Source organism: Euleptes europaea, chromosome 3 (genome assembly GCF_029931775.1).
Source record: "Euleptes europaea isolate rEulEur1 chromosome 3, rEulEur1.hap1, whole genome shotgun sequence".
NCBI lineage: Eukaryota > Metazoa > Chordata > Lepidosauria > Squamata > Sphaerodactylidae > Euleptes > Euleptes europaea.
The window spans coordinates 87,434,198-87,453,327 of NC_079314.1; the positions used below are offsets into that span (position 1 = coordinate 87,434,198).

The 19,130-nt window shown below is 40.2% G+C and overlaps 2 protein-coding genes across 2 annotated transcripts in view; one reads left to right on the top strand and one right to left on the bottom strand.

Annotated features, from left to right (window-relative positions):
• ATF7IP (activating transcription factor 7 interacting protein) overlaps positions 1-19,130 on the top strand; it is a 120,359-nt gene that overhangs the window by 38,341 nt on the left and 62,888 nt on the right. The window contains exon 2 of the mRNA XM_056846284.1: positions 14,529-15,616. Within this exon, the coding sequence (XP_056702262.1) occupies positions 14,536-15,616 (1,081 nt within the window). The 5' untranslated portion in view covers positions 14,529-14,535. The remainder of the gene's footprint in view (positions 1-14,528; positions 15,617-19,130) is intronic.
• LOC130474594 (cyclin-dependent kinase 2-associated protein 2-like) lies at positions 12,287-13,051 on the bottom strand. Its single transcript, XM_056846286.1, has one exon. It carries the CDS (start codon positions 12,971-12,973, stop codon positions 12,758-12,760), a length of 216 nt encoding a protein of 71 aa, XP_056702264.1. The 5' UTR covers positions 12,974-13,051; the 3' UTR covers positions 12,287-12,757.

Sequence of the window (19,130 nt, forward strand, 5' to 3'; positions counted from 1 at the left end):
CTGGCTAAGGGCATGGCAGCTCAATTCACACTCAAAACCCATTGTTATGGTCTTCCCATTCCAGGGTGATAAGTTGTTTGGAGATAAGTTAGATAAATTCCTGGTGGAGACCAGAAACAAGAACAAAGGCCATGCCCAGACACTTGTGAAGGGACAGCAGGGGCAACCTACACACACCTTCCTTTCGATCTTTTCATACCTTACCAAGCTCCAGAGCAGACCAGAGGAAGCCTCAGTGGCAAAACAACAGAGGCTCCTTTTGGAGAGGAGGTCACTTCCCCAGGGCATCCCATTTCCAACAGTATCATTCAGATTGGAACAAGGGTCTGGCCACACAGGGGAAGCAGTGACGCCAGGTCACAGGAGGTGGGGGGAAGGCTACAACAGTTCTTGGCCCAGTGGTCCCAGTCACAGCCAGATACCTGGGTACTACAGATCATTCAATCGCGTTATGGCATAGAGTTCACCAGTATTCCTCCAGACCGTTTCATTCGTTCCCCCAAATTTGTTCCCCCAAGATGGAAAAACATTCAAGAACCCTAGAAGCGATTCATCACCTCCTGCAGATTCAAGCAGTCAAATCAGTCCATCCTGCAGAGCTTTGCTTAGGGGTCTACTCCGTCTTTACAATTCGCAAGAAAAATGGAGATTGGTTTGCCATCCTAGACCTCAAGCACGTGAACAAGTACGTAATACAAAAGCATTTTCGAATGGAGACTGCACTCAATCCCAGAAACTCTGTGTACTTGTGCCTTCATGACTTCCATCGACCTCACAGAGGCCTACCATCATGTTCCAATCAGCAGGGATCACTGCAGGTTTGATTATGCTACCAAGACCAGCACTTCCAGTTCTCTTAGCTCAGAAATTCTTTAAACTGAAGAGTGGGAGATTCCTGCTCGAGAGACAGGAAATAGAAAGTTGGTCCTGCCTCCCTGAGCAGCAAGTGGGAATCAAGATGCCCTCCTTACCTTAGAGCAGAAGGAACCCTCACCGTAAGTATCCAAGGTTCCATTTCACTGTTAGAAAGTGATTGTTGATAGTATTTGTTCTTGCTTCTTATCAGGCTGTATTAGAATAATGTTATGTGCACAAAAAATGTATTGTATTTTATTTTGGATTTCTGTTTGTCTTGTGTACATTCAGGGACAGGGCTGGTATAGATCTAGTAGTCCCTTAACTACTTAGCCTTGCAAGCATAGCAAGCTGATGTTTGGTTTCAGGGATGCCATCTAGGCTGTAGTACAAGCTTTGCATGCTCAGTTGATCTCCAGGGCCAGTCCAACATTTCCTAAAAAGCTTTAGGTGTAAAGATTTCTTCTTAGTCCAAGCAACATCTCTCTGGGGGAAAGGGTATTACCTAGCCCACCTTTTTCTTCTTCTGTACATTCTGCTTTATCTTGTACTTGACATTGGGCAGGGTTGCTATCCATCCAGGATCAGTGACGAATACCCCTTCAGCCGGATCTACTACAGCTGGGGCCCATCCACCACCCAGACCCAGGTTGGTTCAGGCTGACCGTGTGGCTATTGAGAGGAACAGGTTCCTAGGATTTGGCTACAGCCCCGGGGTGGTGGACACTGTCCTGGAGTTGCGCAGACCGACAAAGTGGAGGATCTACAACGCAACCTGGAAGGCATTTGTGAGGTGGAGCAGGCAAAAGAGAGTTGACCCCTTACGACCAGCAACGGCAGACATCCTGGTATTCTTGCACAGTGGTGTGTCCCAGAACCTTAAAGTGGCAACGTTGCGCAGACAAGTGTCAGCTATTGCCATGGTGGTGTCCCATCTTGATGGATACGAACTCTCAAAACATCCACACATAAAATTGTTCCTTAGAGGCGTAATGCAGTCCAGACCTCCTCCAGTTCACAGATCCCCGACTTGGCAGCTTCATGTGGTCTTGGCGGCACTCACAGAACCTCCCTTTGAACCCTAAAGGAGGTGGCTTTGAAGTTCGTTAGGATGAAGACCTTGTTCCTGATTGCGGCCACCTCGGCACGCTGAGTTTCAGAGCTGGGGGCCCTATCCACAAACGCAGGGTTATGTATTTTTCACACTGACAAGGTGGTCCTCCACCCGGACCCCACCTTTGTCCTGAAGGTAAACTCGGTCTTCCATAGATAACAAGAAATTCATCTCCCCTCGTTCTGTGCAAACCCCCAGTGCAAGAAAGAGGAGTGGCATAGATTAGACCTATGCGGGGTCCTTCGCATTTCCATCCAACGTACGGCCCAGGTCAGAAAGATGGAGGCCATGTTCATCTTCTTATCCGGTCCCAGAAAGGGAGAAAAATTGTCAAAAGCTGCCATCAGCTCAGTGATCAGAAGCTGTATTTCAGAGGCATACAAAGCTGAGTGACATCCCGATCCTGGTGGGCATCACAGCACATTCGGTGAGGAGCTCAGATATTTTGGCAGCATTCATCAGACAGGCTTTGGTGGTAGAGATCTGTAGAGCGGTCACATGGACTTCGGCTTCCACTTTCGTCTGACACTACAGGATAAATACCTTTTCCTCTGCCCTGGCGGCCATTGGGAGAAGGGTGCTGCAGCATGTAGCAGAAGACACTTAAATCCTACCCAAATGAATGAACAGCTCTTGGAGGTCCCAATCAAGATGACCTTTCCTCAGAGGGAGAAGGGTACCCTGGCTACTTACCCTGAGGGTCCTTTCTCCTCTGAGGACAAGGTCATCTTGCCCACCCAGATAGTTCTCTGTAAAAAAAGAAAAAAGGGAGGCCTGGCAACTAAATGCAGGAATAAATAGGCTGAATAATAAGAGGGCTTAGTAACAAATGGGCCCACTCTACCTTTCCAGGCTACCTATGCCCAGCTGTTTTTTCTGTATGCAGTTACCTTTGTTATTAGTCATAGTAGCTCTGCAAGAGTGAAAACTGGAGAGCAGTGGGAGATTCCTGCCTAAAGGGACAGGAAATGAAGTTACTTCCTGCCTCCCTGGGCAAGCGGCGAGAATCACCCAATCAAGATGACCTTGTCCTCAGAGGAGAAAGGACCCTCAGGGTAAGTAGCCAGGGTACCCTTCTGAAGGCATCTCCTAAGTTGTCTTCTTTTGAAATGTTATTTTGATGTTTCTCATCCTCCACTCTCCATCCATGAGTCAGGTGGGGGAGACCCAGCATTCCATTTTAGATAATTATTTGTTTGGAGAACAGAATATAAATCCAAATTTTTGAAACCACACCTTCCTGCTCCCCTATCTGTACTTCCCTTATTCATCAGAGGAAACCTCTTTGGTACTTCCTGGTGGCTGAACCTCCATGAAAGCTGTGTATGACACCAAATTTCTGCCTGGCCCAGTTATGACAGTATGCATCCATACAAAATTTGTCTATGTTCTCTTATTTTGTTATCCATGCAACATGTACTTAAACATCACTTTATTCACAGGAAAATGGAAAGGTAGGAAAAAAGGTTCTGTTGTTGAAATAACTTGATCCATTAGAGACATCAATAAGAGATCTGAATTCAGATCTGTTTGGCTATGAAGTTTACTGAGTAACTTGTTGTCCCTCAGCCGAACGTCTTCATAGGGCTGTTAATGAGGATAAATAGAAAGACTTCGTGGGCTCAGTCAGTCTACCACAAGCACAAACAAGACCAAATAATTTAACCCCCCCCCCCCCGGTGGAATGTTGATTGTATTTTATTTAAGCAATGGTTCAAGACTGTGTTTTATATATGTGCTGGTCTATGACCATAACAACAATAAACGAAACTAAAAACTAATTAAATAATTTACCCCCTCCCCATCACCAGTGATGTGCCAGCATGGGTACCCACCACTCTAGAGTATATGTGAACTAGTATGCTGAGTGCCTGTGCATACACATGCTAAGGGAGAGAGGGAGACAAAGTCTCATTTTACCCTATTGAGGATCCTTCTGTGAGCATGTATGAAACCTCAGGGCTGCGGCAGGTTAATACCTGGCATAACTTCCCATTGTCAAAAGTGGGTGTTGCTCGTCCAAAAGGGCTTAGGAATCCTCCTTGCCCAAGAAACACCCCCGGGAATGCCCCCTCAGACGCCAGCGGCCGCTTCTGCACCTCTCGGCCGCTGGCGCAGCCCTTGCACCACCTTCCCCATCCACTGCCTACCACCGCCAGCCTAACTGCAGTTAGGCCAGCATCCGGCCCTCTCTGGACTGCGCAAGTGCCACTTGCACCAGCATTCGTCCCTGCGCCTCCTAACCACATTCAGCCCCCAACTTCAGGAATGGGAAGTCAGTGACGTAGATAAAGCCTCTTGTATGCTTAACGTAAATAAAAATGAGAGAAGACTGTATCTGCTTCTGTATAAACAACTTCTTAATACTAGCTCTCAATAAATAAAAACAATTGTCACAACTTTTTAAAATCATAAAGATAAATTTAATAACTTGCCAGAGCCTTTTAAGTAATTTCAGATTCTTCTATCAAAATATATCTTGTTTAAAATAATACTTTCATTGCATTATTTGAAGCCTGCCCTTCAAAATTGCTGCGTTCGCAGCGTACCTGCTGATCTCTGTGTACTGATCAGAGAGCGTTAAAGAGTGTGAATCATTGGTAAAGAACATTACTCCTGTATTTGTATAACTTTGCATACTGAAGAAGGTTGACTTGGTTCATGCTCTGCTCTTATTTTCACACCCGTTCCACTGCTTCATACTGATTCTATTTTTAGCCTTGTTGCCAGGCAGATCTTTCCGTGCTTCCTGCCTCTGGTATTGAAGGGCTTATACAAATGGGTCTTCAGCAACCAACCAGCGTGACTATGCAGATCTTCAGTCAGTCCTCTGACATCAGACTAGTCAAGTATAGTTTCTGTTGCTCAGCTTGCTGATTAGGTGGCAAAATGGCTGCGGGGGAAGGTCTTGTTAGGGAATTTTTACACGTGCAAAAAATACAGTCATTTTGAATGTAAAGCAAACTTAGGTATTGAAGGTAATTGAAGATTGAAGGTGATTCAGTCTTTTAACCAGACTTTAACCATTCAACCCAATCTTCATGTGGTCTTACCTACTTTGATCCACCTATATGATTTAAATTTGGCAGTGACCTCTGTCTGTTGCCGTGCATGTGCAAAGCAGGTGTATTTCATTTCTCTGAAGAAAGGAAATCTCTTAAAAGGAAAGAAGAAGTAGGAAAACAGTATGCTTCTGAGAAATCAGTTGGATACAATTTAGGTAGGTTTTCAGATTGCCCCTTTTGATACTGAACATGAGAGTCTCTGTATAGATTAATATTTTCAATGTTTTATGGTACTTTATAAATGTTAGTTTCTTAATACCAAATATCTGTACTGGAAAGTTCATGCAATTGTGGTGTATTTTGTCAAATTTTATTAGTAGCTTCAGTAGACTACCTTTGATGACATCAGACTATTGTGATATGAGGTGCAGGAAAAAATTATGAAGGCATAGAGGTCACACTTGTATCACTGCTGTTTCTGTTGCATGTCCTTGTTTAGAAGAAGGCAGTTGCAAATAGCACATGACCATCCTCGTCAAGAACATGGTAATGTTAAAATCTCGTATAGGGTTAATTATTCACTGAACAAATTCTCAGTAGCTCTTTCAAAATAGATATCTACATCAAGTGCTCAAAAACTGAAGCAAAATTTTCATACTACTGAAAGTCACACGTTTCCATTATGTAGGAAATGAAGTTGTTTATATACAAATAATGTGTAAACCAATAACTATTTCACTTGCTCTTTTGTAGTATGCTGAATACTTGAGATGATTCATTGTGACTTTTTTTACTGTTTAACTCTTAATTCCAATGAAGCGAGCAGCTGTACTAATTTGTCCCTTCCTTACGAATAGTGATTGCTGTTTCCATTTCCTGCCTTGTGCGGATGCGATGTGAGCAAAGAAGACTGCATGGGAAAAGGGGTCAAATCCAGGGAGTCAACTCCAGGCAGAGTCTTGACAGGACCAGGCTCTTATTCCTGTTTACACTATTACAACACTGTTATCACAGTCCAGGTCCTGTAGTCTAAACAGCCTTCACCCAAACATGGGCAGGTGCATACTGACTCAATTGGTGCCCCAGGTCCTGTCCCACAGATTGAACATGCATACACACATTATTTTTCTGAACTGCAGAAATCAGGAGACAGGAAATGGACAAGCCAACCATTGAACACACATTTAAAAAGGCCTCACAGAGAATAATAAGCCATTGCCTCTCATAGGTTTGTCAGGCACAACTGATTTGTATTAGTATCAGCTTGTGTTTAGGTAGCATCTGATGCTGCAACAGCTTTCTGTAGGCAACTTTAGATTCAAGCTTTTCAAATGAGGCTTTGGAAGTTGCTGAGTTTAGAGGTAATATGAAGCATGAGTGGCATGCTTGTCCTTTTTATGCTTTTTGTAATGCTTGGAGCAGATTCGACATGTGGAGAGGATATGCATCTAACTGATGGAGGAAATAATATGCAAGTACTGCTTTAACCTATATACCACCTATTTCTTTAGTTTCTCAGCTTCTGTGTAATGGGAAACCTCCCATTCTGTGCTCCTGAACAGTTTTGTGCTCTTTAGCAACATCTTAACCTTTACACTTAACCCAATATGGTGGTTAATCTCAAACTCTTAAGCAAAAATTTGAAGGCTTATTTATATCTGTAATTTTTTAAGTATTCAGGAGTTAATCTTTTATTTTCAGAGACTTGTTTTAAATGCTTAGTAATTTTATATCTTTTTCTTGTTGCTGGGCAGAATTTAGAGTGCATGGTCCTGATTGGCTGCTGCGTAACTGATTCCATAAGCCAATCAGTTAAGGTAATCGTATAGGGAGAGAATCTGGTGACAATGAAGCAGACTGCTGATGTATTTTTCCTGTGTGAAATTCTCATAAACTAAGTGTGGCTACAGCTGGCTCCCTCTTGTGTGTGTCTTGGTTATTACAAGGAATTGGAGGGGGTGGAGTGCTGTGATTATTCACCCCCCCCACACATGCTCATCCTGAAAGTTGAACATCTTTATAAAGGAGGAAAATGGTAATTGATTTAAAAGTACAGTAGGTTAAACTTCTAGCGCTAATTTTGTGATGCAAGTTTAATTCATCTTGTCTGGGCAACATGCATATTATATATCTCTTTTCTTCAAGATAAGATTCTGTGTTTCTTTTAACTCACAGTAAAAACCTGTTAAATTTAAGTGTTTGCGTAAAATGTGTATACAGTATTTAGATAATTTTACTAAACAGTTTTTATGTCTCATGTGGTTCTTGAGGGGAAAATTTAATTGGTTAAGGAAGGCAAACTAAAATAGCAATACGAAAATTGCATATTGCTTCAGAATTCTGCAGTTAATGCACAAAGATACAATGTTCATGCTTCTATGTGACGTTTAACACAGTTATGTTCATTGAGCATGCAGTTGAAATTTAATGTGTTACTAGGAAATGTTTTAGACAAGTTCTAAAAAAGGAGTGTTCATTGGTGCTTTACTCTCTACATTGCAAGTCTGAAATGTGGGACCTTCATCTTAAATTTTTAATGTACTCATTTTCATCTAGAACAAAATGTCCTGTCCAATGGCTCTCCTGAATTACTTCAGACAACACCGCACACTAGTTATATTTGCCTAGCTTTCATTGGCTAATAATTAGCAGGATTTCAATGAGGTTTACATAATTTTTTCTTCCACATATTTTTATTATTTATAGCAAACATTACTTTTAGCAATTCCATGCTAAAATATTATGCAGAGAACCACTGCACACATTCATTTTGGGCTCTAGTTTTCTTGCTGTCTTTCTGTATCCTTTGCTGGCTGTCCGTCTGTCTGTCTGCCTCTTTTTTCCTTGTTGCTGGGCAAAATTCAAAGAACTGGCAGCTGATTGGCTGTGCTTTTCAGCAGCGCAGTAGCTGTTCCCATGAGGATTGTAGGCTAATCCATAGCAGTTATGCTAACTCCTTTCTTTTGTTGCCACGCAGCAGTGATCACCCTTGGGGGAAAATATGGGCGAGGGAATCCTGCCTGATTTGTAGGATTAGGATCCTTTGGGGTGTCATTAAAAATCCACTACTATACTTTTGACCAAATAAGCACCAGTGTTTACAGCATTCTTAATTTAAAAAAATTAGCAGTGATCTGAAGAATTGCTTCTGGTATTGGTGGTCTCATATAGTAATATAAAATAGTTTACTGTTTTAATTTGGATTAACATGAAAGATCCCCAGGAGAGTGTGTTACAATCTTGGAATTATTTGCCTTATGTGAAAAATGGTTCTAAGAAATCTGTGTATTTTTTCTCTAATCATTTGGTGTTGAACTTCATTTTCTTGAAAGAAGGCTATTCAATGTTGACAAATTTTATTTCTTAGTTTGGAATGTCCTTTAAAAATGTTTACACACAAGTGTTCATGCTGTTGGGCTCAATTCCCTGCATACAAACACAATTTTCTGCGATCTTCCAGTAAGTTGTGGGGTCAGTATAGGGCGGTGTCATAGTTCATCTAGTTCACCATAGTTCAACTATAAATATATTGGAGCACCATTTGAGGAGCTTGAAAGTATGGACATTAATAACTTAAGTATCGTACATGTGGTCAAATGAATGCACGATTATTTGAAAGTAAGTGAATGATTTTGCAGCTTCTATCTCATAGCTCTTCCTAGAAGACATAAAAGAAGACTGCTTATTGGCTTGCACATGTGATCAAATTATCTAAAGTGATCGGGTGTGATCTAATGTATACTGCTTTGTCTTTCTTCTCTATAGCACCAACAAAGATTTAAGTGGCTGTAGTGTGCACCCTTGTGGATGTGGAGTGAAACGGTACTTCACTGAATATGAAATATTTAGGTAGTCCCACAAAACATCTATTTCATTTTATTCCTCAGTACTTAAACTGTATAAGTATATTGTACATGTATGTTATTCTCTTCATTCTGCTAAACTCTGAGTTCTTAGAAAGCATTTTGCATTTGCCGAAATTAAAGTAATTAAATGTCTGACAAAACAGAAATCAGCTTAAATCCTTTTACCTTTGCTTCCATCTTAGTAATACACTTTGTAGTGTATTTGAAATAGGAAGGGTTAGATATTTCCTTGTTAAGTATAAAATCTTAGACAAGTTTGAGGCAGCTTGTTAGGTATAAGGAAATGTTTTCAAGTAAAGCCCAGCAGTTCAGTATGGTTAGCTCACAGCCTATGGCTAGGAATTGTACCATTAAAGGAAGATTTTGAGAAAAGTGTCTAAAATGGTGGCAATTCTTCCTGAATAATGCAAATTCAGCATTTTCCACACTCTTTCTGTTAGGTAGCATGTGTAAATTTAATTTAATTTTTATAAAAACATCATTTGTAATTGGTGCATATGGTGCAATATATTGTCCAGGTGATGGTTTGGAATGCAGCAGCCATTTGTATTAGATGTTTCTGTGTCTGCTTTCTTGGACACAGGTTGGCAAGGGATAAGGGGTTAAAAACTTGGCCAAACTATGAAATGAACAAGTGGGTGCTAGGTTCATGTGCAACCAAATATCTTAACTGAGAAAGCATTTTACAAAAAAAAAAAAAAAGCAGCAGCAAAATTTCAGTTTTTAGAATGTGTTTCAGAAATTTTCTTAATCAGAAAGCTTCGGCAGCTACGACTTGAGTAGTTTTGAAAGTCAGAAGATGTTTTTGTAATAATAATTTAGATTTTATACTTTTCTGTTGAGTATCTGACATGAGTTAATCACATTCATTTACTGTCCTTTGCACAATGGCTACGTTAATGAAAAAATCATCAATTTTAAACACTGATTTATATTTCCTGAACACACACCTACAATTGGGAGTGATAAGTATTAAAATATTTACTCCATAACTAAACAAGTCTTTGCAGCCTAGACATATTTTAGCACTACAAAATATTTGTTTAACAGACTCTAGATATGCAAGAACACTAAGCAAAATTGTTTACTTGAAGACTTAAGAGATCATTTCTTGAAAAAAAAACGATGGTAGTAACTGAGGATGATGTGGAAAGTAATCAGACAACACTTAACTCTATAAATATTTGAACAATAAATAGACGGACTTATTGGACCTTATTAATGCTTAAAGTTGCATTTTTGCTCATGCTTTATTAACTTAGGATAACAGGCTCATTGTTTTTGATAAAGGGTTATGATTTATTTCAATGTTGAGATCTGATTACGTTTTTTAAACCAAGTTATTTGTGTAGAATAACTATAAATTTAAATTGAATTTTTGGGAATTTGTTCTATTAAAATACTTCCAAAATTATTTTAAGTGATGACACACAACTGTGTAAGCTATTCTTAAATTCTACCAGTATGCTAATAATACCGAACTTTTCAGTGAAGTAAATTCTTCTGGAGTAATGGATGTTTAGGGAATAATTTGTTTATAGTTAATCAGCTGGTTCCCAAAGTAGCTTTTTTTATATTATGGAAGTATATTCTGTTCACAAAATGGCTGTTGTACACCTCATGGTAGAGTATTGGTGTTGCATGAGAGAAATAAAATTAAACCCAACAGATTTTATTTACTTCATTTATGCCATGCCGTTTCTCCAGTGGTGATCTAAAGCAGTTCACGTTGTCTTCCTTTCTTCCATTTTATCCTCACAACAGTCTTGTGAGGTAGGTTAGGCTGAGTGTGTTTGACTGGCCCAAGGCCATCCAGCAAATTTCCATGGCAGAATAGGAATTCAAGCCTGGATCTCCCAGATTCTAATCTGACACATTAATCACTATATCACACTGACACTCTTCTACTGTTTTTCAGAAGAAATTTCAGATTTTCTTCTGAAATTCTTTTGTTTGCACAACAGCTTGTAGAAGTATGAACATTGCTATAGAATTTACATATAACATTATGCAAACGTTTGGGAAAATGTCCATTAGCATGGTTCAATCATGACTCTTGATACAACAATTCTTTTTGAAGCTAACCTGTTTCACCTACATCACGCTATCGGAGTAGAAATGCAGGACTTTACTTTGAATTGAGACATTTGGCACCTGGCACCCAATGCCTAAAATATAAATATTCTAAAATTGGTGCTCTGTGTTAATTACTCCAAAATATCTAGGATCCATTGGTTTACTACTTGCACTCCCATTAATTAGTATAGATTAGAATCCCTGCCTTACCCTTAGGCATATGCTGAAAATTTTGGAAATCCACTAGTTATCTGTTAACCACCCTGATTGTGAATGTATTTTGGATTAACATGATCCTGGGCATCCATCCACCTATTAATCTCTTTGATTTTGTGGCTATTTTGAGGTAGGGCAAGCAGTGAAATGACTGCATTATATTTGAGCAACTGCATTCAGAGCAGGATGGATTTTATTTACATCAAATTTATTTAAATCACAATTTAATCTTAATATTTACAACCAGATGAAGATTTCGTTTTAGAATAATAACTTTTCATATTAGTTTTACCGTTATACCCGAAATTACTGATTTGGTTATACTATTAGAAATACATAGTTCACTTTGCAATAATTTCATAATTATCTATCTCCAGTTTCATTCAGGCCACCAGACCTTGCATTTCTTTGTTGCAGTGTTTGCATTTTGTGTTCATGCCATCCTTACCCATAAGTAGAGGTGCTTCATTAAAATATTCCCAAACTGGGTCTCTTTTATGGCCTCCTGCCATTATAGATTTTCTTCTTCCAGGAGAGAATAATATCATAAACCTCAGGCTATACACACAAATATCCCAAGACTTGTGGAGTATTCTGCTCAAAAGGTTTCCTTTTCTTTTTTACTGCTTGCCCCTCCCTTCTCACACTTGGCTACTTGTACAGATCCACGCCACTCCAAATAATCTTCTGTTCATTGAACTTCTTGAGATTTATGAGCACTTAAGAGGTAAGGGGTTGATTCTGTGTACATAGGTTTATTTTATAACATTTTTGCTGTGAAGAAGAGGCATATTATCTCTCCAGACACAAATTCACAGTTTTAAGAACTGCAAAACCAAGCATTTGTGATAATATCATCTAGATAAAAAATTGCCCAAAATCATCTTACAGAAACCTCTGGAAGAGCATGACATTGTGAATGGATTAATGGAATTCATTTACCCAAAAAAATTAAAAACTGCATGAATATACAGCCTCATGCTACATAATTAAAAACTAATTCTTATTTTATAACGAATAAACTTTGGACTATTAAATAGAAAACTATCTTTAGATGTTTAATCAAAAATCATTTTATTAAAAACCCAATTTAAATTTAAAAACCTGATAATAATATTTTATTACAATTTTTCCACTATTGGCTCAAGGACTCCTGACTGACGTTTCCACTCCAAGCGCTAGAGAGGGTCACATGCTGCTTTTCTATGGAAGCACATCTTGCAATACAGACCCTCAATGTCTTAGTTTCCATCACATGAAGTTTTAAAAACACACAGGGCAAAAGAGAGAATCTCAATTCCAAAGCTTTTCTTTTATTTATAACCCCCACATAATTTATAATGACAGACTTGCTACTAGCCATTATTCTCATTGCTTGATCAGGTGTGTGCAACAAAATGTTTCTGCATCAGTTCCCAGAATGCCAATTGATGGGAAGTATTCTGATGCAGCAGGAGACACTTCAGGTTCTTAGGTGCCAATTGGTATAAAGGTCTTTAAAGGCAATGGTAGTTCCAGTATGTACAACAGTGATTGACGGAAAGGGCAGGGGATGGATCACCAGATTTCAAAGTGGTGATGATTGGCCAGAAAGTCCACAGGACGGTGCCAGGAGGAAGCAACTGTTACATATGGGCATTGCGCTCTGTCTCTGCCAGACACTCTCTTACCAGTTCTCGGACATGGAAAATATCTCGCTTCAGCCGCTCCATGGCGCTCTTGCTGCCTGCATAAGTAGGTCGGATCTCCTTGCCCATCTCCTCAATGACAGAAAGCAGGCCCATGTACGTGATCTGGGAACCTTGGGCACATGGTGGCTTCATAGCCTGCATGTAGTCCATGGATGGAGGCCCAAAATCGTTGAAAAGAGGTAAAAGAGGCAGAGGCTCCAGAAACAGATCCAGATGGAGATGGGACACTTGTGGCAACCGGCGGGGCTCCGGGGGCGGGGCTGGCGCTGCTACTTCTGGTGCCGGCAGCTCCGGAGCTGGTGGGGACAGGCACAATGGGCTTCGTCATGATTATAAATGTGGAGTGTATTTCATAATCTCAAGGGGCTGAAGTTGTTAGACAATTCTGTAGTAAAGCAATATAATTTAGTGTTTTGAAACAAGGGAGTAGATAGGCCTATTATTTATTTTATAATTAATGAAGAATGTTCTATCAAGGGGGCATCAACCCAACCTTTACCTTTTAAGATGGCTGACTGTTTTGTTAAGGGAATACATAGAATCATAGAGTTGGGCCACCAGGGTCATCTAGTCCAATTCCCTGCACAATGCAGGAAATTCACAACTCCCTCCCCCGATTTAAATTGTGGTACCCATTTCTGTGGGACATACCTTACAAACTAATTTTTAAATTGGTTCTTGTAGGTTATCCGGGCTGTGTAACCGTGGTCTTGGAATTTTCTTTCCTGACGTTTCGCCAGCAACTGTGGCAGGATCTTCAGAGGATTAAGACTGAAGGACACTGTCCTTCAGTGTTAATCCTCTGAAGATGCCTGCCACAGTTGCTGGCGAAACGTCAGGAAAGAAAATTCCAAGACCACGGTTACACAGCCCGGATAACCTACAAGAACCAATGAACTCTGACCGTGAAAGCCTTCGACAATAATTTTTAAATGTTTGCTAAAAAATAAGTACAAGCAGGGGACACAACAACTTACAGCATCTCGTTTCCCCCTGTATCCCCCTCTTCATTCTTTTTTAAAAAACATTAATGTTATTTATAATTTGCCTTTCCCATTTAGACTCAAGACAGATTACACAGAGTGAGTCAATGCACTTCTTCCTCTTCCCCCTCCCATAGCCTTTCCCCTTTCCCATAGCAGCCCCCATAGCCTTTCCCCTTTTCGTGATTTCTTTTCTTCCCACCCACCAGTCAACCTTAATTTATCTGCAACCCTGTCTTCAGCTTTTCTTCCTTCCCTCCCCCAGCTGCCTCTCTCTGGGAAAAGTCTGACCCAGTTGAAGGGTGACTGGTGCTGAATGGTGTGGGTTGTACGTTTCTGATTGTTTGTGGTCAGGCTTGTCACTGGCAAGTCCTCCATCAAGGGACACAACAGGGGAGGAGATGGGACTCTTTCCAGGATTGTTTTAGGCTTTAGGTCCATCCTAGCCAAAATGGCAAACAAGAGCTTAGTGGGCATGCCTTTCTTAAAGCTACAGGCATTGATTCTGTTACCTGGGGGAGTTTTAATCCCCTGTATACCGATTGGACTTTCTTCAGGTTTGTCTAACCACCCTCCCCAATCTGTCCTATTTAGATTTAGACATATGATGTCCATAAGTTGAGACGTGTATATTATTATGAAGTTGAGTCATCTGTGTAATTGTGTATGATATGTTTTTCATATTTATTTCAATTTTAAATAATATGTATGCACTTTTTCAGGATAAAGATGGAAAGTAGTGAAGAGCCTCAAAAAAGAGTATTTAAGGCCCGCAAAACCATGAGAGCGAGTGATCGACAACAGCTTGAGAGTGTGCATAAGGTGAAAGAAGACCTTTTGAAGACTACTGATGTTAAGTTGTTAAATGGGAAGCATGAAAATGGAGATTCAGATCTCAATTCCCCTATAATAAATACTGAGTGTACAGAGGACAAAGAAATTAATGGCATTGAGGATTTATGCCTTGATTCTGAAGAAGGAAAAATGAACCATGAAGAAACCATTGATGCCAAAAGTCCTGATATTGGAGAGGACCAGGTAACTGATCTGGCTCTCAAACTTGAAAATAAGTCTCCCGAGAAGATTGCTTCTGAGCAAGATCATGAGGATGCTAGTAGTACTTCAGCCCCTGAACCTGAAAGTTCAGTGCTTGACTGTAATAAAGATAATGACTTCCAGGAAGAGGTCAGTGTAAAAGATGATTTAGACCATGAAGATACTGGTATTAAAGATGATTTGGATGAGAAAGGCATATCAAATTGGCCTGAAGTTGAAAGTAACTTAAGCTGTAATCATGACTCCTCACCCGAGCTAGTAGAAACAAATGATCAAGGTTGTACTCCTGATCTGCCTGTGGAGGAAGAAAAAAGTGGTGAGGAAGTTCTGAAAGATAACGTTGGTGAGCAAGCAATATCTAGCAGTATGGATGCAGATCAGGATCCAAAGGATGGAGATGTCCAATCTGCAGATCTTCTGGAGACTAATATGCAAAAAACAGTGGAAGAAGAACCAGTAGAAAGCATCTTGGGAAATTCAACCACCATGGAAACAGAGGAGATTATTCCGATTTTAGAAAAGCTGGCCCCAGCAGAAGATGAATTAAGCTGTTTCTCCAAATCTGTCTTGCTTCCAGTGGAGAATCCTAACCTAGATGTAGAAGATAAAGTGGAAAGCTCATTAAATTCTCCATCCAAACAGGAAAGTGGTGAAAATTTGCCCAAAGAAGCATTCTTGGTGCTTTCTGATGAAGAGGAGCTATGTTGTGAGAAAGAACCTGAGGGGGTAATGTCATCCCAAGCTAGTCCTTCAGGTAAGTGATACAAACACACACAATTTTGCTTTGCGTGTAGTACTTGCTGTTAGTAAAATAAATAAACGTGTAATAAATTAGAAATACTCTGCTCAGGTAAAATAGTAGTCAGATATTTCTGAAGCATTTATTTATTAGAATGGTTTTAAAATTCATTGCATGCTAATTACAAACACAAGCTAACTGTTACAGTGAAAGAAATGGAATTTAATAATGCTAAATTAGTATAATTGTGAATTCTGTCCATTTTTGTGTGCTGGGAAGCCAATATTAGTCAATATTGTACAGTTTAAAATGGTGCACAGTATCAGTGCATGCTCAGAAGACACAAGATGATTTGATAGACTCCAGAGCCGTGACCCTTCCAGAAGCTTTACAGGGCAAACTGCCAGATCACACAGAAGGAATTCTCCTCTTCAGGAAGAACACAGGGTCTGTACAGTGTCCTAACATAGGACCTGTGCCACCAGTAACTCTTTCAAAATGAGAACAGCACAAGAACAGGAGGAGAAGCTTGATTTTGTTGCTAGCAAACAAGGATATTCTTAACTTTGTGTAATATCTAAGTATGGTCAGTTAACCTACTGCTTAATTCTAAAGGTCAGGCCAAATCCATGTCTGCACCAGTAGAGACAAATTCTGCTCATTCTGCTCATTCTAACAACATTAGTGTGCTTCTGTAATGGAGAGCTATAATACCCATAGAAGACGGGTGCTCTTATTTTGTCTAGAGTATGAAGTCAATGTTTAGCTTCTATGATGTGAAATAAATATTGCATTGGAGTACAAAAAAGGCAATGATTTATTCAGCGTAAGTTAAATCCTTTAAGACAAAATAGTGAACATATTTAATTTGCAACACTTCAGTGAGAACCTTTGGGGACAACCTGTAACAATGATAAATGTGAATATGTCAAATCCTACTCTGTTTACCTCATTTTGACCTCTGCAATGCATCTGTATGTATTTATGCCTTTCCTTTATGTTGGGTGGTGGTGGTGGTGAGTATATCTGTTAGACTCTATAGGTCATTGCCACTAACTTAAATCATTCTTCGAAGCAAGCTGTCAGCCCAGAGAATGCAGATGTTTTCGATTTCCACTCACCTGTCAGAAAAGGCAACTGCAACACAGGCCACAAACTTATTTTGCCAGGAAATATGAAACCGTCTTGCCTCTCCTAGATAATGAAAAATATCCACAACATCCCTTTCTTACCTTGATTCAGCTTGTTTGCCCTTATTCAATTTGTTGCACAGCTCAGCAAACACAGGCTGCTTACCTACAACTTGTTCGTTGTCTTTTTTGCATTCACAATGATGAGCTTTGAGCCTGTGCAGAGTTTGATTCAGAAACTTCTAGGGCTACCAAATAGGTACGAAAATCCCCCCTCCCTTAAGGATAGGAGTTCACATCACACTTGCTGTGCGGGAGGAGTCATGCCTTTCCCACTTTTGACTTAAAATGTACCACAGAGAAGTTTGGTGGGTCGTGTGAATGCACAGATGACCACTCAGAACAATGGTTACAGGTAAGCAACCTGTTTTTACTACTTCAGGGGCTATGAGCATCACACTGACAGGTGAAGCCTACCAAGCTAACCTGGCTGGAGATAAATACAGGAGCATTCCAGAGAAGAGTGAGTGAAGGGCTACTCAGCTGGAAGCCTCCTGATATGCCCTGGTGTCACGGGCATAATGGTTAATAAAGATAAACAGCTGAGCCTAGGTCGCAGCATGACACAGTTCTGACAAGGGTATCTCTCAAAGACAGGAGGTAACCATTGCTCTTGTGGAATGTTCTTTAATATGGGAAGGCATGGTTTTACATGCAAGCTGGCAGCAGGTTTCTATAGTATGGCATATTCAATGTATGATGAGTTGGGCTGATAAACACTGGTCCTCAGGTTCTGCCTGAGAAAGACACAACAACATTAGTGTGCTTCTGTAATGGAGAGCTATAATACCCATAGAAGATGGGTGCTCTTATTTTGTCTAGAGTATGAAGTCAATGTTTAGCTTCTATGATGGAAAGAAGGCAGGCCATTGTTTAGCTTCTATGATGGAAAGAAGAATGTCCTGATTCAGATAGAACTCCATGATCACCTTTGGCAGGAAATTGGGGTCAGGACAAAGAATTACCTTTTCACAGTGCAAGCAGAGGTAAGATGGGTCTCAGAACAGCAAGTTCTGAAACCCTCCTAGCAAGTGCAGCATATCTGAATGAAGAATTTTGCCCTTCTGTTGAGATAGGATGTCTGTCGAGTTGGGGAAGTTTCCCTTGGATAGGTGAAGGACCTTGGAGAACCAAGGCTGAACTGGCAAAGAAGGTGTAATTAAGAATGCAGATGAATGATTCCTTCTCTAACTTTCCCAAGATTTTGGTAGTTATAGGTATGGGGGACACACACATATAGTAGGCATCCTTACCAGAGCTGAAGGAATGGGTCCCCCATGGTGCTATGTCCCCTTCCTTCCCTTGAGCAGTAGTTAAGGCACTTCCTATTTGAGGAATGTAGTAAATAAATCTACTTGTGGCAGACCCCACAGAAGGAAGGTAGGTTGCAGGTATCTGATGGTGATGGTCCATTTGGGTGCCACTATATCTTGGCGACAGAGTGTCAGCTCATGTGTTGCCCTCTCCTGTGATATGCACTGCTACAGGAGTTATCCAGAGGTCTATGCATCTTTCCCACAGATAGCAAGCAAGATTTTTTTTTTTGGGCCGTAGGCAAATTTTTTTTTGAATAATTTTATTTGATTTTCCAGGGTACAGAAGGGAAAAACATGGGAAGGAGAAAGGAAAAAGATAAAATACAAGAAAAAAAGTATACATCTCTTCTTGCCCACCTCCAGCACAGCCCCCAACTTATTCTTGGTTGAAGCCCAGATTCTTTTCTTTAAAAAAAAGACCTTCATCCATTACTTTACTAATGTATCTACTTTTGCTTAATTATATATCAATTCTCATTTGTTGCTACTAAAATTACAAATAGATATTTAGCTTCTAATTCTTTTCCTATTGCTACAAAACATACTTTGTACTGTCTAGTTTACCAAATATATTTCAAATCTTTTTCTATATATCTAGCGCTATTACTGAAAATATAGAAGAGAAACATTAAGTCACAAGGCAAGCAAGATTATTTAGGCTGGCAGATACTGTTCTACCTTGCTTGCTTATGTAGTGCAATATGACCCTGCTGTGGGTAGTCACCTGCACTACCTGGCCTCTGAGTCTGGGGACAAAAGCATGGAGCAAAGAAAGAGAAGAGAAGGGACCTCAAGAAGATCTACTTTTGCAAGAAGCACTGGCAGAAACTTGGCAACATAGATCTGAAGAGAGAGAAATTCTGGAGAAGTTCCTGATCAATGTGTATGCTACAATGGATGAAAAGCAAGTGAGCAGGAAAGGCACAGCTCCTCCCCATGGACCCTGCAGTATCCAAACTCATGGGATTTTCATGGCTATTTTGTAGCTCGAAGCTTCCAAAACTGAGCTCTGCACAAGAGCAA